Source organism: Crinia signifera, chromosome 7, assembly GCF_055691185.1.
Source record: "Crinia signifera chromosome 7, ASM5569118v1, whole genome shotgun sequence".
Lineage (NCBI taxonomy): Eukaryota > Metazoa > Chordata > Amphibia > Anura > Myobatrachidae > Crinia > Crinia signifera.
Window position 1 is genome coordinate 3,422,800 of NC_139223.1, and position 21,980 is coordinate 3,444,779.

A 21,980-nucleotide genomic window follows, 5' to 3' on the forward strand; every position below is an offset into this window, starting at 1 on the left:
ATATATATATATATATATATATATATATATATATATATATATATATATATATATATATATATATATATATATATATATATATATATATATATATATATATATATATATACACACACACATACTGTACACACACACACACACACACACACACACACAGTTACCCATTGACCAAGTTTGTACTGCCTTTACTCTGTGTTTTGACAGTGTAATATTCTCCCATGCAGTGTGCGCCAGTAATGACAAGTGCAAGGGGGCCCCCCTGGCTAAAGTACCCCGGGCAACCTGAAGGCTTAATCTGGCACTGCTACCACATGTACACACACATCACATCAGTCCCTGCCCTAGTGGTGCTTACACTCTATATTCCCTACCACATGTACACGCACACATCACATCAGTCCCTGCCCCAGTGGTGCTTACACTCTATATACCATACCACGTGTACACAAACATCACATCAATTCCTGCCCCAGTGGTGCTTACACTCTATATTCCCTACCACATGTACACACATACACATCACATCAGTCCCTGCCCCAGTGGTGCTTACACTCTATATTCCCAACCACATGTACACGCACACATCACATCAGTCCCTGCCCCAATGGTGCTTACACTCTATATTCCCTACCACATGTACAGTACACACACACACACACACACACACACACACACACACACACATCACATCAGTCCCTGCCCCAGTGGTGCTTACACTCTATATTCCCTACCACATGTACACACACACACACACACACACACACACACACATCACATCAGTCCCTGCCCCAGTGGTGCTTACACTTTATATTCCCTACCACATATACACACACATCACATCAGTCCCTGCCCCATTGGTGCTTACACTCTATATTCACTACCACATGTACACACACATCACATCAGTCCCTGCCCCAGTGGTGCTTTCACTCTATATTCCCTACCACATGTACACACACATCACATCAGTCCCTGCCCCAGTGGTGCTTACACTCTATATTCCCTACCACATGTACACGCACACATCACATCAGTCCCTGCCCCAGTGGTGCTTACACTCTATATTCCCTACCACATGTACACACACACATCACATCAGTCCCTGCCCCAGTGGTGCTTACACTCTATATTCTCTACCACATGTACACGCACACATCACATCAGTCCCTGCCCCAGTGGTGCTTACACTATATATTCCCTACCACATGTACACACATCACATCAGTCCCTGCCCCAGTGGTGCTTACACTCTATATTCCCTACCACATATACACACACACACACACACACACATCACATCAGTCCCTGCCCCATTGGTGCTTACACTCTATATTCCCTACCACATGTACACACACATCACATCACATCAGTCCCTGCCCCAGTGGTGCTTACCCTCTATATTCCCTACCACATGTACACACACACACACACACATCACATCAGTCCCTGCCCCAGTGGTGCTTACACTCTATATTCCCTACCACATGTACACACACATCACATCAGTCCCTGCCCCAGTGGTGCTTACACTCTATATTCTCTACCACATGTACACGCACACATCACATCAGTCCCTGCCCCAGTGGTGCTTACACTCTATATTCCCTACCACATGTACACACACATCACATCAGTCCCTGCCCCAGTGGTGCTTACACTCTATATTCCCTACCACATATACACACACACACACACACACACACACACACACACACACACATCACATCAGTCCCTGCCCCATTGGTGCTTACACTCTATATTCCCTACCACATGTACACACACATCACATCAGTCCCTGCCCCAGTGGTGCTTACACTCTATATTCCCTACCACATGTACACACACACACACACATCACATCAGTCCCTGCCCCAGTGGTGCTTACACTCTATATTCTCTACCACATGTACACGCACACATCACATCAGTCCCTGCCCCAGTGGTGCTTACACTCTATATTCCCTACCACATGTACACACACACACACACATCACATCAGTCCCTGCCCCAGTGGTGCTTACACTCTATATTCCCTACCACATGTACACACATCACATCAGTCCCTGCCCCAGTGGTGCTTACACTCTATATTCCCTACCAAATGTACACACACATCACATCACATCAGTCCCTGCCCCAGTGGTGCTTACACTCTATATTTTCTACCACATGTACACACATACACATCACATCAGTCCCTGCCCCAGTGGTGCTTACACTCTATATTCCCAACCACATGTACACGCACACATCACATCAGTCCCTGCCCCAATGGTGCTTACACTCTATATTCCCTACCACATGTACAGTACACACACACACACACACACACACACACACACACATCACATCAGTCCCTGCTCCAGTGGTGCTTACACTCTATATTCCCAACCACATGTACACGCACACATCACATCAGTCCCTGCCCCAATGGTGCTTACACTCTATATTCCCTACCACATGTACAGTACACACACACACACACACACACACATCACATCAGTCCCTGCCCCAGTGGTGCTTACACTCTATATTCCCTACCACATGTACACACACACACACACACACACATCACATCAGTCCCTGCCCCAGTGGTGCTCACACTCTATATTCCCTACCACATATACACACACATCACATCAGTCCCTGCCCCATTGGTGCTTACACTCTATATTCCCTACCACATGTACACACACATCACATCAGTCCCTGCCCCAGTGGTGCTTTCACTCTATATTCCCTACCACATGTACACACACATCACATCAGTCCCTGCCCCAGTGGTGCTTACACTCTATATTCTCTACCACATGTACACGCACACATCACATCAGTCCCTGCCCCAGTGGTGCTTACACTCTATATTCCCTACCACATGTACACACACATCACATCAGTCCCTGCCCCAGTGGTGCTTACACTCTATATTCTCTACCACATGTACACGCACACATCACATCAGTCCCTGCCCCAGTGGTGCTTACACTATATATTCCCTACCACATGTACACACATCACATCAGTCCCTGCCCCAGTGGTGCTTACAATCTATATTCCCTACCACATGTACACACACATCACATCAGTCCCTGCCCCAGTGGTGCTTACCCTCTATATTCCCTACCACATGTACACACACACACATCACATCAGTCCCTGCCCCAGTGGTGCTTACACTCTATATTCCCTACCACATGTACACACACACACACACACACACACACACACACATCACATCAGTCCCTGCCCCAGTGGTGCTTACACTCTATATTCCCTACCACATGTACACACACATCACATCAGTCCCTGCCCCAGTGGTGCTTACACTCTATATTCTCTACCACATGTACACGCACACATCACATCAGTCCCTGCCCCAGTGGTGCTTACACTCTATATTCCCTACCACATGTACACACACACATCACATCAGTCCCTGCCCCAGTGGTGCTTACACTCTATATTCCCTACCACATATACACACACACACACACATCACATCAGTCCCTGCCCCATTGGTGCTTACACTCTATATTCCCTACCACATGTACACACACATCACATCAGTCCCTGCCCCAGTGGTGCTTACACTCTATATTCCCTACCACATGTACACACACACACACACACACACATCACATCAGTCCCTGCCCCAGTGGTGCTTACACTCTATATTCTCTACCACATGTACACGCACACATCACATCAGTCCCTGCCCCAGTGGTGCTTACACTCTATATTCCCTACCACATGTACACACACACACACACACACACACACACACATCAGTCCCTGCCCCAGTGGTGCTTACACTCTATATTCCCTACCACATGTACACACACACATCACATCAGTCCCTGCCCCAGTGGTGCTTACACTCTATATTCCCTACCAAATGTACACACACATCACATCACATCAGTCCCTGCCCCAGTGGTGCTTACACTCTATATTCCCTACCACATGTACACACACACACACACACACACACACACATCAGTCCCTGCCCCAGTGGTGCTTACACTCTATATTCCCTACCACATGTACACACACACATCACATCAGTCCCTGCCCCAGTGGTGCTTACACTCTATATTCCCTACCAAATGTACACACACATCACATCACATCAGTCCCTGCCCCAGTGGTGCTTACACTCTATATTCCCTACCACATGTACACACACATCACATCAGTCCCTGCCCCAGTGGTGCTTACACTCTATATTCCCTACCACATGTACACACACACATCACATCAGTCCCTGCCCCAGTGGTGCTTACACTCTATATTCCCTACCACATGTACACACACATCACATCAGTCCCTGCCCCAGTGGTGCTTACGCTCTATATTCCCTACCACATGTACACACACATCACATCAGTCCCTGCCCCAGTGGTGCTTACGCTCTATATTCCCTACCACATGTACACACACATCACATCAGTCCCTGTCCCAGTGGTGCTTACACTCTATATTCCCTACCACATGTACAGACACATCACATCACATCTGTCCCTGCCCCAGTGGTGCTTACACTCTATATTCCCTACCACATGTACACACACACACATCACATCAGTCCCTGCCCCAGTGGTGCTTACACTCTATATTTTCTACCACATGTACACGCACACATCACATCAGTCCCTGCCCCAGTGGTGCTTACACTCTATATTCTCTACCACATGTACACGCACACATCACATCAGTCCCTGCCCCAGTGGTGCTTACACTCTATATTCCCTACCACATATCACATCAGTCCCTGCCCCAGTGGTGCTTACACTCTATATTCCCTACCACATGCACACACACACACACATCACATCAGTCCCTGCCCCAGTGGTGCTTACACTCTATATTCCCTACCACATGTACACACACACACACATCACATCAGTCCCTGCCCCAGTGGTGCTTACACTCTATATTCCCTACCACATGTACACACATCACATCAGTCCCTGCCCCAGTGGTGCTTACACTCTATATTCCCTACCACATGCACACACACATCACATCAGTCCCTGCCCCAGTGGTGCTTACACTCTATATTCCCTACCACATGTACACACACACACACACACACACACACACACACACACATCACATCAGTCCCTGCCCCAGTGGTGCTTACACTCTATATTCCCTACCACATGTACACATAGGATTAGTAACCCCATGCAAAATCTGTAGTTTTTGGTTAAAGCCGGGCAGCGCTTAGCACCTTAGAATATGGCACAGACGCTACCCGGCTGACTGCTCCTTACCCGTGGTGCTGCTGTCGGGAGGGACAGTGTGCTGTGCTTACAAGCATGGCGGCACCCAGGCTGCGCAGCGTGACCCCTGACATCACGTCACGCTGTGCAGCCTGGCCGCTGCCCTGCCTGTCAGCACAGCAGTCTGTCCCAAACTCGGACAGATGCCCGCTGTTACGCCCCCAGCCACCCGCCGGAGATAGACTTCCTTTTGCAGCCTGTGACCTGTCACCACCACCGCCGCCATAAGTGACAGGGCAGAGAGGATGGGCACGGGGAGGAGCTTTAGTAGTAATTTATAGTGACACCTGGGGGAGGAGACAATTTTTTTTTTATTAGGGAGGCCAATCCCGGGATCCCGAGAATCCCGGGATTGAGCATTTTTCAATCCCGAATCCCGAGATTGAAATAATACCCCGGGATTGGCATCTGTATTTAGCACTTTAGAGATGGGAGAGGGCAGAGGATTACCAGTATCTTAGCGGAATTACTGTCAGTGATCAATGTGAGTCCCAGCGACGTGTTACTGTCATTCTCCAACCCTGCAATACAAACACATGTAAGTTACATACAGACATGTACACACGTGTGATATCATATGTTATCTTCATACAGAGGTGCAGACATGGCTGCTCTTCAAATTAAATATAACAGACCACACTGAGGGCAGCTGTACCCCCATGCTGAGCAGCACTCACACTATATACTGAGGGCAGCTGTACCGTCCTGCTGAGCAGCACTCACACTATATACTGAGGGCAGCTGTACCCCCATGCTGAGCAGCACTCACACTATATACTGAGGACAGCTGTACCGTCCTGCTGAGCAGCACTCACACTATATACTGAGGACAGCTGTACCGTCCTGCTGAGCAGCACTCACACTATATACTGAGGACAGCTGTACCGCCATGCTGAGCAGCACTTACACTATATACTGAGGGCAGATGTACCGCCATGCTGAGCAGCACTCACATTATATACTGAGGGCAGATGTACCGCCATGCCGAGCAGCACTCACACTATATACTGAGGACAGCTGTACCGCCATGCCGAGCAGCACTCACATTATATACTGAGGGCAGGTATACCGTCCTGCTGAGCAGCACTCACACTATATACTGAGGACAGCTGTACCGTCCTGCTGAGCAGCACTCACACTATATACTGAGGACAGCTGTACCGCCATGCTGAGCAGCACTTACACTATATACTGAGGGCAGATGTACCGCCATGCTGAGCAGCACTCACATTATATACTGAGGGCAGATGTACCGCCATGCTGAACAGCACTAACTATATACTGAGGACAGCTGTACCGCCATGCTGAGCAGCACTCACATTATATACTGAGGGCAGGTATACCGCCATGCTGAGCAGCACTCACACTATATACTGAGGATAGCTGTACCGCCATGCTGAGCAGCACTCACACTATATACTGAGTGCAGCTGTACCACCATGCTGAGAAGCACTCACACAATGGGCCTAATTCAAACCTGATCACAGAACAAAATAAGTAAAACCATGCTGTGAGGACTGTATATCTGTACATGTATAGGGAGGAAGGAGTCACCGGTGGGCGCTGTGAGGACTGTATACAGTATCTGTACATGTATAGGGAGGGAGGAGTCACTGGTGGATGCTGTGAGTACTGTATACAGTATCTGTACATGTACAGGAAGGGAGGAGTCACTGGTGGGTGCTGTGAGAACTGTATTGCTGTACATCTACAGGGAGGGTGGAGTCACTGGTGGGTGCTGTGAGTACTGTAGTTATGTATAGGGTGGGAGGAGTCCCTGCTGCGTGCTGTTAGTACTGTATTTCTGTACAGGGAGGGAGGAGTCACTGGTGCATACCTCCCAACATGACCCATTCCAGGAGGGACACAATGCTCTGTTTATGGACTTCCTTATTAATGTATGATTGCCATCACCTGTTTTAAACAGGTTAATTGATAAGAAAGGTGTTCAGCACAGGTGATGGTAAACAAAAATAAAGAGGGAAGTCCAGAAATGGAGCACTGTGTTCTCCTGTAGAGGGTCATGTTGGGGGGTATGCTGGTGGGAGCTGTGAGTACTGTATTTTTGTACATGTATAGGGAAGGAGGAGTCACAGGTGGGCACTGTATGTATTGAATATCTGTACATATACAGGGAGGGAGGAGTCACTGGTGGGCACTGTGAATACTGTATATCTGTACATGTATAGTGAGGAAGGAGTAACTGGTGGGTTCTGTGAGTACTGTACATGTATTAGGGTTACCACCCGTCCGGGATTACTCCGGACAGTCCGGTAATTGGACCGGGTGTCCGGAGTCCGGACGGGTGCTGTTCCCGGACTATACAATGTCCGGGAACTGGAGACCAGGCTGGAGATCCTGCGCAGCGCTGCCGGGGACAGCCAGCTAGAGACCGGCAGCCCTGCGACTGTGTGAGGAGGAGGACGAGCACTTCCGCCTGTGACTATTTCAAATATCGCGCCTGCCCTGCTCGCAGTCAGCCAGGCAGCCAATCGGGTGCAGAGTCTCCTGATTGACAGCTGGACTGCGAGCAGGGCAGGCGCGATTTTTTAAATAGCGCGACGGTCCCCGGGCGCAGCAGCTGCAGTCAGGTCAGGTGGCCGGCTGACCCTGCTGTGACACGGAGCTGACGGCGGGCAGGGTGAAGCCTGGCCAGATTGGCTATTACGTTTACCGGGGAAGGTCCCGGGGGGGCGATTGGTGTACGGGGCCGCCTGTCATATGTGGCCCCGCCCTCGCCTCCTTCCGTGCACAACAACGCTTGCTGACTGACTGATGTATACCGCTCACACCCACCGGCCCGCATTAGGAGAACAAGCCCCACCCACCCGGCTGTCAGGAATAGGAGGTCCGTGGTAGAGGTAAATATGAGTCCATTTTACACAGTCTGACCTTTTCCTGCTCTGCGGTATTTATGTGCTGTCTCTGGTAGGCATAATCTGTATCTGATGTTTCACTTGTGAGCCCTTAGTCCTGCCTGCTATTTAGGTTTAGGCTGTTGCAGAGGGTTAGTGTTAGGCTATAGGGGCGGGAGAGTAAGGGTTAGAATGGGGAGGGGGGGTTAGGGTCAGGATTTGGGACGGGCGGGTTAGGGATTGGGGTTATTTTAAGATTAGGTAGGGATAAAGTTAGGCTGCAGGGTAGGGGTTAGGTTTAGGCTGCGGCGTGTGTAGGGTTACCAGCCGCCCGGCTCCCTCCACTTGTTTATGAGGTGGCAGTGGTGTCTGTGTTGTCCCTATCTTCGGAAAAAATTGAGTCCTGGCATAACAAGTAAAAAGCATAATGTGTAATGGGCATCATCGTGTGTGGCATAACATGTAATGGGCATTATGGCATGTGGTATACTATGGCATTTTGTACACTATGTAATGGGTGTGTGACGTGTAATCGCCATTATATTGAAATTTTTTGCTGTGCGCCTACGGCGCACACGGTCTATTTTGTTCCTCCTTTACAAAAAATTGTTTTCAGACCTAGCATATTGTGTAATGGGCATTGCGATGTATGGCTTAATATGTAATGGGCATCACGCTGTGTGACGTGTAATGGGCATTATGGCATGTGGTATACTATGGCATTTTGTACACTATGTAATAGGTGTGTGAAATGTAATCAGCATTATGTTGAAATTATTTGGCGCTCGTCTAAGGCGTATTGTACTGTATTGTTCCTCCTTACCAAAAAAACATTTTCAGTTCTGGCATATCGTGCAATGGGCATTACTGTGTATGATGTAAAATGTAATGGGCATCACGGTGTGGGGCATAACGTGTAATGGGTATTACTGTGTATGATATAACTGGCATTATGGTATGCAAAATCAAGAATGAAATTGAAGCAAAGGTTAAAAAAAAACAAAAAACATAAGGCGGGGCAAGGGGCGGAGCTTGGGGCGGGCCACTGTCCGGGAATCTCTCAACAAAAAGGTGGTAACCCTAACATGTATAGGGAGGAAGGAGTCACCGGTGGGAGCTGTGATGACTGTATACAGTATCTGTACATGTAAAGGGAGGGAGGAGCCACCGGTGTGCTCTGTGAGGACTGTATACAGTATCTGTACATGTATAGGGAGGAAGCAGTCACCGGTGGGCGCTGTGAGAACTGTATACAGTTGATGTACATGTAAAGGGAGGATGGAGTCACCGGTGGGAGCTGTGAGGACTGTATACAGTATCTGTACATGTATAGGGAGGAGTCACTGGTGGGAGCTGTGAGGACTGTATACAGTATCTGTACATGTATAGGGAGGGAGGAGTCACAGGTGGGAGCTGTGAGGACTGTATTTCTGTACAGGGAGGGAGGAGTCACTGGTGGGAGCTGTGAGGACTGTATACAGTATCTGTACATGTATAGGGAGGGAGGAGTCACTGGTGGGAGCTGTGAGGACTGTATTTCTGTACTTGGAGGGAGGAGTCACTGGTGGGAGCTGTGAGGACTGTATTTCTGTACATGTACAGGGAGGGAGGAGTCACAGGCGGGTGCTGTGAGGGCTGTACACAGTATCTGTACAAGGAGGGAGGAGTCACTGCTGGGCACCGTGAGAATGGAAGTTCCGTACATGTATAGGGCAGGAGGAGTCACTGGTGGGTGCTGTGAGGACTGTATACAGTATCTGTACATATACAAGGAGGGAGGAGTCACTGCTGGGCGCTGTGAGAACTGTAGTTCCGTATATGTACAGGGAGGGAGGAGTCACTGGTGGGCGCTGTGAGAACTGTAGTTCCGTACATGTATAGGGAGGGAGGAGTCACTGGTGGGTGCGGTGAGGACTGTAGTTCTGTACAAGTATAGGGAGGGAGGAGTCACTGGTGGGTGCTGTGAGTACTGTATACAGTATCTGTACATGTATAGGGAGGGAGTAGTCACAGGTGGGTGCTGTAAAGACTGTATTTCTGTACAGGGAGGGAGGAGTCACTGGTGGGAGCTGGGAGGACTGTATACAGTATCTGTACATGTATAGGGAGGGAGGAGTCACAGGTGGGTGCTGTGAGGACTGTATTTCTGTACTTGGAGGGAGGAGTCACTGGTGGGAGCTGTGAGGACTATTTCTGTACATGTACAGGGAGGGAGGAGTCACAGGCGGGTGCTGTGAGGGCTGTATACAGTATCTGTACAAGGAGGGAGGAGTCACTGCTGGGCACCGTGAGAATGGTAGTTCCGTACATGTATAGGGCAGGAGGAGTCACTGGTGGGTGCTGTGAGGGCTGTATACAGTATCTGTACAAGGAGGGAGGAGTCACTGCTGGGCACCGTGAGAACTGTAGTTCCGTACATGTATAGGGAGGGAGGAGTCACTGCTGGGCGCCGTGAGAACTGTAGTTCCGTACATGTACAGGGAGGGAGGAGTCACTGCTGGGCACCGTGAGAACTGTAGTTCCGTACATGTACAGGGAGGGAGGAGTCACTGCTGGGCGCCGTGAGAACTGTAGTTCCGTACATGTACAGGGAGGGAGGAGTCACTGCTGGGCACCGTGAGAACTGTAGTTCCGTACATGTACAGGGAGGGAGGAGTCACTGCTGGGCGCTGTGAGAACTGTAGTTCCGTACATGTACAGGGAGGGAGGAGTCACTGCTGGGCACCGTGAGAACTGTAGTTCCGTACATGTACAGGGAGGGAGGAGTCACTGCTGGGCGCTGTGAGAACTGTAGTTCCGTACATGTACAGGGAGGGAGGAGTCACTGGTGGGCACCGTGAGAACTGTAGTTCCGTACATGTACAGGGAGGGAGGGGTCACTGGTGGGCGCCGTGAGAACTGTAGTTCCGTACATGTACAGGAAGGGAGGAGTCACTGGCGGGAGCTGTGAGGACTGTATACAGTATCTGTACATGTATAGGGAGGGAGGAGTCACTAGCGGGAGCTGTGAGGACTGTATACAGTATCTGTACATGTATAGGGAGGGAGGAGTCACTAGCGGGAGCTGTGAGGACTGTATACAGTATCTGTACATGTATAGGGAGGGAGGAGTCACTAGCGGGAGCTGTGAGGACTGTATACAGTATCTGTACATGTATAGGGAGGAAGCAGTCACCGGTGGGTGCTGAGTGCTGTATACAGTATCTGTACATGTATAGGGAGGAAGGAGTCACCGGCGGGAGCTGTGAGGACTGTATACAGTATCTGTACATGTATAGGGAGGAAGCAGTCACCGGTGGGAGCTGTGAGGACTGTATACAGTATCTGTACATGTATAGGGAGGAAGCAGTCACTGGTGGGAGCTGTGAGGACTGTATACAGTATCTGTACATGTATAGGGAGGAAGGAGTCACTGGCGGGAGCTGTGAGAACTGTATACAGTATCTGTACATGTATAGGGAGGGAGGAGTCACTGGCGGGAGCTGTGAGGACTGTATACAGTATCTGTACATGTATAGGGAGGAAGCAGTCACCGGTGGGAGCCGTGAGGACTGTATACAGTATCTGTACATGTATAGGGAGGAAGGATTCACTGGCGGGAGCTGTGAGAACTGTATACAGTATCTGTACATGTATAGGGAGGGAGGAGTCACTGGTGGGAGCTGTGAGGACTGTATACAGTATCTGTACATGTATAGGGAGGAAGCAGTCATCGGTGGGAGCTGTGAGGACTGTATACAGTATCTGTACATGTATAGGGAGGGAGGAGTCACTGGCGGGAGCTGTGAGGACTGTATACAGTATCTGTACATGTATAGGGAGGAAGCAGTCACCGGTGGGAGCTGTGAGTACTGTATACAGTATCTGTACATGTGACAGCACAAGTTTCTATACAGTCTGCTAACAGTGGCAACTCAGCAATAGGAGTACCGCCATTCGACTACACAGAAGCCTCACACTGTCAGCACAGCTACCTGCACATGGCAATACAACAGTCCCTGCACAGTGAAACAGCTTAACAGTTCCAAGAACCTGACTTCACAGAGCTCTGCTACACTGTCAGAACAGATACCTGCACACAGCAATACAGCAGTCTCTACGCAGACAAGCATTTACATCTCATCAGTATGTCTCATAAAACAACATCTTCATGCAAAACAAGGTCCTACATCTCTGGTTCCTCCAAATCAACATCAGTTAGCAATGCTGCCATCCTTGCACGTGCAAAAGCAGAAGCTGCAAAGGTACGGGCAAACTTTGCTGAGCAAGAAATGCAGTTGAAAGTAGAGAAATCACGTTTGGAAGCAGAGAAAGAAATAGAGAAATTTCACATGGAGGCAGAAAAGGTACGTCTGGGTGCAGAAAAGGATATGGAGAAAAAACGCTTAGAAGCAATTAGTAAGAAGCTTGCTGCTGAGAGGGAAGCTGCCGCCGCTATGGCCGAAGCAGAGTTCTTAGAGTCTGCAGAACGCGTCAACATAAAAGAAACCATTAATATACTTGATGCAGAACTTGGATCACAGAATTCAATGCAACGTGCAGCAGAATACGTGCGCCAAGTGTCCGCAAATAGCAGCAACGCTCCACCAGTACAAGATATGCAATCAGATTTTATAAATGAAACAAGCCAAGTACACTATGCAGTGCCACCACAAGTCAGTAGCAGACTGCAAACAAGAGGACTCCAATCACAGTGGATCCATGAGAGACAACTCACCCTCACGCCAAGAGCCTGTAGCCGCAAACTACAACCATGGCACTACCTCCTACACACAAAGGTGGGGAAATACAAGCCAGCAGGAACCAGTCATTCCTACCAGGTATGATAACACACCACTTACCCACCATGCTAATGCACCTAGAGCCAATCAAGATACATTAGACTTTGCCAGATTTCTTGCACGCCGTGACCTGGTCACAAAAGGACTCTCAAAGTTCAATGATCACCCTGAGAGTTTCAGAGCATGGCGATCCTCTTTCCAAAACGCAATCAAAGATTTAGGCCTTTCATATAGTGAAGAGATAGACCTTTTAATTAAATGGCTTGGGAATGAATCAGTTGAACATGCTAGAAGGATCGGGGCCGGCGCCACCACTAGGCAGGTTTAGGCATTTGCCTAGGGCGCCGGCCACTGGAGGGCGGTAGTGAGCCGCAGGCCAGCAGCAGGAGCAGAGGCGAGCCACCTGGCGGAAGATGCTTCTCGGTGAGTAGTGGGCAGCACGGCAACCCCCCCCAGGCAGCACGGCAGGCCATCGCACTCCCCATAAACCCCCCCCCCCCCATCCACAGGAGCAGCATGGCGGCCGGGCAACCCCCCTCCCACCCCGAAGCAGCACAGCGGACGATCACCCCCTCCCCCAGAGCAGCACGGCGGCCGGGCACCCCCCCAAGCAGCACGGCGGCCGGGCACACCGAAACGCACACACCCCAGGCAGCACGGCGGCCGGACACCCCCCCCCTCCGGGGGGAATGGGTGAGCACCAGGGCGCCTCCCCCTCCTCCCGCCTGGGGCGCTCCGGTGCCTAGCACCGGCCCTGAGAAGGATAAGAGTGATTAATATTAACCATCCTGAGTATGGCCTTAAAATGATCTGGGACAGACTTAATGAGTGCTATGGTTCACCAGAGGTAATAGAAAACGCACTGTTCAAAAGGATTGATGATTTTCCTAGGTTACCCAACAGAGGCTATCAGAGACTTAGAGAGTTAAGCGACTTACTAATGGAGCTCCAAGTAGCCAAATGTGAGGGAGACTTGCCAGGACTTGCCTTCCTAGACACCGCCAGAGGCATTAACCCTATAGTGCAAAAACTACCTTATAATCTACAGGAACAATGGGTTACCCACGGTTCAAAGTTCAAACAGCGTAACAAGGTACCATTTCCACCATTCTCTGTTTTTGTGGACTTTGTAAGTCAGCAAGCCAAGACCAGGAATGACCCTAGTTTTGCCTTTACCCTAACAGGCACTACCCCTGCGCTACCTAACCCTCGCAAAACTGCAGTCACAGTTCACAAGACTAACGTTCATAATTCAGGTTCTTCCCACAGGTTCATCAGCTCTGCTCACCAAGAGACCAGGGAGAAAGATCCCGCCAAGCAGTGCCCTCTGCATCACAAACCACACCCTCTCCTGAAATGCAGAGCCTTCAGAGAAAAGTCCCTGGAGAACCGTAAGGCCTTCTTAAGAGAAAATGGTATCTGCTACAAATGCTGCTCTTCCTCATCTCACCTCGCCAAAGATTGCAAGGTTAGTCTTAACTGCACAGAATGTCACAGCACAAGTCACAACACAGCTTTACACCCTGGGCCTCCCCCATGGGCTTTACAAAACAGCCACAGTGACACAGAGCATGGCGGGGAGCACAATACAGAGCAAAAATACACTAATGCAGCAACACCAGAGATGAAAAGATGCCATTAGCAACAGATCTTGCTCCAAAATCTGTCTAGTCAGAGTCTACCCCAAAGGCCAACCAGATAAAGCTGTCAAACTTTATGCAATCCTAGATGACCAAAGTAATGGTTCTCTAGCCAGATCAAACTTCTTTGAGACCTTTAACATCAGAGGCCCCAGAACCCCTTACTCCTTAAAAACCTGTGCAGGGAGTTTTGAGGCAGCAGGAAGGAAAGCCACTGGCTATATAGTGGAATCCATAGATGGTAAGATATGTCTTCCCTTACCACCAATCACCGAGTGCGATGATATCCCAGAGAAAAGGTCTGAAATTCCTACACCAGATGCAGCCTTTCATCATTCGCATTTAAAACGTATAGCACATCTGATACCAGAACTGGACTCACAAGCCCAGGTATCTCTACTCATCGGGAGAGATCTCCTACGAGTCCACAAAGTCAGAAGTCAGATTAATGGTCCACACAATGCACCTTATGCTCAACGTTTAGACCTAGGATGGGTCATAATAGGAGAGGTATGCCTTGGAAGTGTGCACAAACCAGCTTCTATCAATACCATGCTTACTTGGACTTTAGAAAATGGACGCCCTTCTCTGTTTCAACCATGTCACAACCACTTCCTCATTAAGGAACTACCACACTGTACTCCCATAGATTCTCTTAGTGACGACCAGATCTGTGACAACTACCAAGATCATCTGGGATTCACAGTCTTCCAAAGAACAAAAAGGGATGACCAAGTAGCAATGTCCATAGAAGACAAACTATTCTTGGAAATAATGGAGGAAGGACTAGTTGAAGACAATACCAACAGCTGGGTTGCCCCTCTACCGTTTAGAACACCCAGACAATGTCTACCTAACAACAGAGAACAAGCTCTCAAACGTTTCTCCTCACTTAAACACAATCTTCACAGAAAACCAGAGATGAAAGATCACTTCTTTTCTTTCATGAGCAAAATATTTGAAAACTGTCACGCTGAGATAGCTCCCATTCTTAAAGAGAAAGATGAATGCTGGTACCTGCCAATGTTTGAAATATACCATCCAAAGAAACCAGGTCAGATCAGAGTTGTATTTGATTCCAGTGCTAAATTTGAAAGGATCTCCTTAAATGATGTGCTCCTGACAGGACCAGACCTTAACAACAAACTCCTTGCAGTACTCATACGATTCCGAAAAGACTCTATTGCCTTCACAGCTGACATTCAGCAAATGTTTCATTGTTTCCTTGTGAGAGAACAGGATAGGAATTTCCTAAGATTCCTTTGGTTCAGGGACAACGACCCCTCTAAGGACATTGTAGAGTACCGCATGAGTGTACACATCTTTGGTAACAGCCGTTCACCTGCAGTTGCCATCTACGGACTCAGACGTTCAGCTCAAGAGGGTGAACTAGAGTATGGTTCTGATGTTAGACAGCTCATAGAAAAATATTTCTATGTGGATGACTGTTTGAAATCTATGCCAACAGAAGAGACCGCAATCAGTATTCTCAAGAGAGCTCAGGAAATGCTTGCTTGTTCCAATCTCAGGCTTCAAAAAAGTCATGGAAGCCTTCCCTACACAAGATCATACCACTGACTTAAGGGATTTGGATTTAGGAACTGATTCGCCACCAGCCCAACGTAGCCTTGGACTCTTATGGGACTTGAAATCTGACTCCTTTACCTTCCAAGTAAGTAGTGAAGAAAGGCCCTTCACTCGCAGAGGTGTCTTATCTACTGTCAATAGCTTGTACGACCCCTTGGATTTGCAGCTCCTGTCACCATTCAAGGTAAAGCCTTGCTCAGAGACCTAACCTGTGAATCATCCGACTGGGATGCCCCTCTGCCTCTAGGAAAAAGGGAATTGTGGGAAGAGTGGAAAAGTTCTCGGTCCGCCTTAACCAACCTTTATATTAGACGCCCATATGCACCTGTACCTTCCACAGAAGTGCAAAAGCAGAGACTGTGTTTATTCTCAGATGCTTCAGTTCAAGCAATTGCATATCTCAAAACCATGGACAATAAAAGTCAATGTAACATTGGATTCGTCATGGCAAAGCAAAGCTAGCACCTCTTCCAGAACACACAGTGCCCAGGCTAGAACTTTGTGCTGCAGTACTAGCCGTAGAAGTAGCTGAATTAATCTCATCAGAGTTGCCTATCGAACTCTCAGAAACAGAATTCTACACTGACAGCAAAGTAGTATTAGGGTACATTTACAACGAGACCAGACGTTTCCATGTTTATGTCAGCAACCGTGTGCTAAGGATCAGGAAGATCTACCAATCCAAAACAGTGGAACTATGTATCTACTGCTCATAACCCCGCAGATCACGCCACAAGAGCCGTTCCAGCCAGTCTCCTCAAAGACACCACATGGCTCACGGGACCTGAATTCTTGTACAAGACAGATTTGATCAATCCTCAAAGAGACCCATTCGAACTAGTAGACGCAGACTCAGATGTTGAAATACGTCCACAAGTAACTACAATCCATACCATGGTTTCAGATCGTCAACTTGGATCCCAAAGATTCTCAACGTGGAAATCACTTGTTAGGGCTATCACCTGCCTAACCCACATAGCCCGTTCATTTAAACACAGTACAGCTACAAATGTGATTAAGTGTAAAGGTTGGCATCACTGTCAAAGTACTTACACACCAGAAGAAATACAACAATCTCAGAACCTGATGATCCGTATTGTTCAGCATCAAACCTATGCTACAGAAATTCACAACCTTACAATGGAAATCCTATTCCAAGAGACAGCACCTTGAAGAAACTAGACCCATTTCTCGATGAGAGTGATTTATTGAGAGTGGGAGGTCGCCTTCAAGAAGCAAATTTAGGATCAAATGAGAAAAACCCTTTAATCATTCCTGGAAGTCAACACATTACTTCTTTAATTGTGCAACACTATCACAATGAAGTCAAACACCAGGGACGACTGTTTACAGAAGGAGCTCTACGGTCAGCAGGGTTCTGGATTATTGGGGCAAAAAGGTGTGTAAGCAACATAATCTTTAAATGTATTACTTGTCGCAAACTTCGTGGTACTTCTCAAACTCAGAAGATGGCTAATCTTCCAGCAGACAGGCTTAGTACAGATCCTCCCTTTTCAAATGTTGGTCCTGATGTATTTGGGCCTTGGACCATCATTACCCGACACACTCGAGGAGCCAATGCAAACAGCAAGCGTTGGGCAGTTGTATTCACCTGTATGAGCATCAGAGCTGTTCACATTGAAGTTATAGAATCAATGGACACTTCAAGCTTCATTAATGCACTAAGACGCTTCATGGCCATCCGTGGTCCTGTAAAACACATCCGTTCGGACAGAGGCACCAACTTTGTTGGAGCAGCCAAGGAATTACAAATTCCCTCAAACATCGACAGAAAGGGAGTGGAGAAATACCTTAGTGAGAAAGGTGTATGTGGACTTTCAACCCTCCTCATTCTTCTCATATGGGAGGTGCATGGAAAGGATGATAGGAATAATACGCAGAATCCTGGATTCCATCTTTCTGCAAGTAGGAACCTGCTGGCATTGTGTACTGATGCCTGTGTATATATAACTGTACATTTTGTTGGACACAGGGTGATCCCCAGTAGGGCCCACTGACAGAAACATTGGTACTCTACTAAAGATACCTGTTCCATAATGACTGTGGAAGCCCCTTGGGAGACAGCCACAGCCCATTTAGTAAGTTACCCCATCCCTTAAGTATGGGCCCCTACCACTGCATTTACCTGGTGGCCCTTATTGATCCAATGTCACACTGACTGTACAGTACACGCTATTAGACATACATGTAACGGGGGAATCCAGCCGAACTCAGAGGCACGGCTGATGAACCTGGAGGCGATTACATGTGGCCATCCGGCACGGCTGCTGAACCTGGAGCTATTACATGTGGCCATCCGGCACGGCTGCTGAACCTGGAGGCGATTACATGTGGCCATCCGGCACGGCTGCTGAACCTGGAGGCTATTACATGTGGCCGCAGATACGGTGTGGCCAGTAATATACTGTATTCCCCATGTAACCGGATGGGGAAGATGACCTTGTATCCTAGCGACCTAGCAGCAGCTACATACTAGGGATTGCCATCGATGGTGGCTCTGCACCAAGCCATTGATAGTCATTAACTATGTGATGGATAACCATCGGTAGTTTTAGCTATAGACGGTTATCCATTATCTTTCACTAAAAGGACTGAAGGCCAATCAAAATGTGGGGCGAGGCTTCCGGGTGTCGGGGACGGGCTATGCTCCAAGTCCCGTCACAGTTAAAAAAAAAGAAAGAAAGAAACATTGGTTCTCCTTTGCTATCAATGTTGGGAAACCATCTGGTTCTCCCACATCGATGGCAAAGTATTCAACATTGGCCATAAACCATCAATGCTTTCAAATCATCAATGGTTGATGGCCATCTCTACTACGTACCGGTGATGGTGATCGGAGTGCAGTCACTGGTGCCAGGATCACAGCGATATAAGTCGCCAGTCTTATTGGCCGCCACTTGATGGAGGGGAGCGCTGACAATCACCCTGGAAGGAGACAGATACTGTAGGGACATGGGGTTTGTGTAACGCACCCGATAGGGGAGGGGACAGGTCATACTCGCTCACGTTTTATCCAGCTGCACAACCTGGTATCCAAAGCTCTTGGCGCTGTTCCTAAAGATGTTCGGCTTCTCGGTGTCCACAAAGTAGGCGCCAGCAGAGGACAGGACTGTAAGAGAGAAGAACATCCAGATAAAGGTCTCACTCCAACCTCACTCCTCTATGCAACTAACTACACTCACCCAGTCCTCCCCTGTGCTCCTCTATCCACCTCACTCACCCAGTCCTCCTCTATCCACCTCCCTCACACTCACCCAGTCCTCCTCTATCCACCTCACTCACACTCACCCAGTCCTCCTCTATCCACCCTCACTCACACTCACCCAGTCCTCCTCTATCTATCTATCTCCCTCACACCCACCCACCCAGTCCTCCTCTATCCACCTCACTCACACTCACCCAGTCCTCCTCTGTGCTCATCTATCCCCTCAATCACACTCACCCAGTCCTCCTCTATCCACCTCACACTCACCCAGTCCTCCTCTATCCACCTCACTCACACTCACCCAAGCCCTCCTCTATCCACCTCAATCACACTCACCCAGTCCTCCTCTATCCACCTCACTCACTCACACTCACCCAGTCCTCCTCTATCCACCTCAATCACACTCACCCAGTCCCCCTCTATCCACTTCACTCACACTCACCCAGTCCTCCTCTATCCACCTCACTCACACTCACCCAAGCCCTCCTCTATCCACCTCACTCACACTCACCCAAGCCTCCTCTATCCACCTCACTCACACTCACCCAAGCCCTCCTCTATCCCACCTCACTCACACTCACCCAGGCTAAGAGCAGCACTCACCTATACAGAGGAGGACGGCAGTCACCAGACCAGCTCCGGGTACACCGTCTGCCATACATACATTACCTCTATATAAGAGCAGCACTCACCTATACAGAGGAGGACGGCAGCCACCAGACCAGGTCCGGGTACACCGTCAACCATACATACATTACCTCTATATAAGAGAAGCACTCACCTATACAGAGGAGAACGGCAGCCACCAGACCAGCTCCGAGTACACCGTCTCCCATACATACATTACCTCTATATAAGAGCAGCACTCACCTATACAGAGGAGGACGGCAGCCACCAGACCAGGTCCGGGTACACCGTCTCCCATACATACATTACCTCTATATAAGAGCAGCACTCACCTATACAGAGGAGGACGGCAGCCACCAGACCAGCTCCGGGTACACCGTCTCCCATACATACATTACCTCTATATAAGGGCAGCACTCACCTATACAGAGGAGGACGGCAGCCACCAGACCAGCTCCGGGTACACCGTCTCTCATAAATACATTACCTCTATATAAGAGCAGCACTCACCTATACAGAGGAGGACGGCAGCCACCAGACCAGCTCCGGGTATACCCTCTCCCATACATACATTACCTCTATATAAGAGAAGCACTCACCTATACAGAGGAGGACGGCAGCCACCAGACCAGCTCCGGGTACACCGTCTCCCATATATACATTACCTCTATATAAGAGCAGCACTCACCTATACAGAGGAGGATGGCCACCAGACCAGCTCCGGGTACACCGTCGCCCATACATACATTACCTCTATATAAGAGCAGCACTCACCTATACAGAGGAGAACGACGGCAGCCACCAGACCAGCTCTGGGTACACTGTCTGCCATACATACATTACCTCTATATAAGAGCAGCACTCACCTATACAGAGGAGAACGACGGCAGCCACCAAACCAGCTCCGGGTACACCGTCTCCCATACATACATTGCCTCTATATAAGAGCAGCACTCACCTATACAGAGGAGAACGACGGCAGCCACCAGACCAGCTCCGGGTACACCGTCTCCCATACATACATTACCTCTATATAAGAGCAACACTCACCTATACAGAGGAGGACGGCAGCCACCAGACCAGCTCCGGGTACACCGTCTCCATACATACATTACCTCTATATAAGAACAGCACTCACCTATACAGAGGAGGACGGCAGCCACCAGACCAGCACAGGGTACACCGTCTCCCATACATACATTACCTCTATATAAGAGCAGCACTCACCTATACAGAGGAGGACGGCAGCCACCAGACCGGCTCCGGGTACACCGTCTATCATACATACATTACCTCTATATAAGAGCAGCAACTCACCCATACAGAGGAGGACGGCAGCCACCAGACCAGCTCCGGGTACACCGTCTCCCATACATACATTACCTCTATATAAGAGCAGCACTCACCTATACAGAGGAGAACGACGGCAGCCACCAGACCAGCTCCGGGTACACCGTCTCCATACATACATTACCTCTATATAAGAGCAGCACTCACCTATACAGAGGAGGACGGCAGCACCAGACCGGCTCCGGGTACACCGTCTCCCATACATACATTACCTCTATATAAGAGCAGCACTCACCTATACAGAGGAGGATGGCCACCAGACCAGCTCCGGGTACACCGTCTCCATACATACATTACCTCTATATAAGAGCAGCACTCACCTATACAGAGGAGGATGGCCACCAGACCAGCTCCGGGTACACCGTCTCCCATACATACATTACCTCTATATAAGAGCAGCACTCACCTATACAGAGGAGGACGGCAGCCACCAGACCAGCTCCGGGTACACCGTCTCCCATACATACATTACCTCTATCAAAGAGCAGCACTCACCCATACAGAGGAGGACGGCAGCCACCAGACCAGCTCCGGGTACACCGTCCTCCCATACATACATTACCTCTATATAAGAGCAGCACTCACCTATACAGAGGAGGACGGCAGCCACCAGACCGGCTCCGGGTACA

The 21,980-nt window shown here is 49.1% G+C and overlaps 1 protein-coding gene across 1 annotated transcript in view; it reads right to left on the reverse strand.

Moving 5' to 3' along the window:
• LOC146020606 (integrin alpha-M-like) overlaps nucleotides 1–21,980 on the reverse strand; it is a 184,906-nt gene that overhangs the window by 117,352 nt on the left and 45,574 nt on the right. The window contains exons 3-5 of the mRNA XM_083153855.1: nucleotides 19,176–19,278; nucleotides 18,991–19,094; nucleotides 5,736–5,806 (exon numbers count right to left, since the gene is read on the reverse strand). Coding sequence (XP_083009981.1) covers nucleotides 5,736–5,806; nucleotides 18,991–19,094; nucleotides 19,176–19,278 — 278 coding nt within the window. The remainder of the gene's footprint in view (nucleotides 1–5,735; nucleotides 5,807–18,990; nucleotides 19,095–19,175; nucleotides 19,279–21,980) is intronic.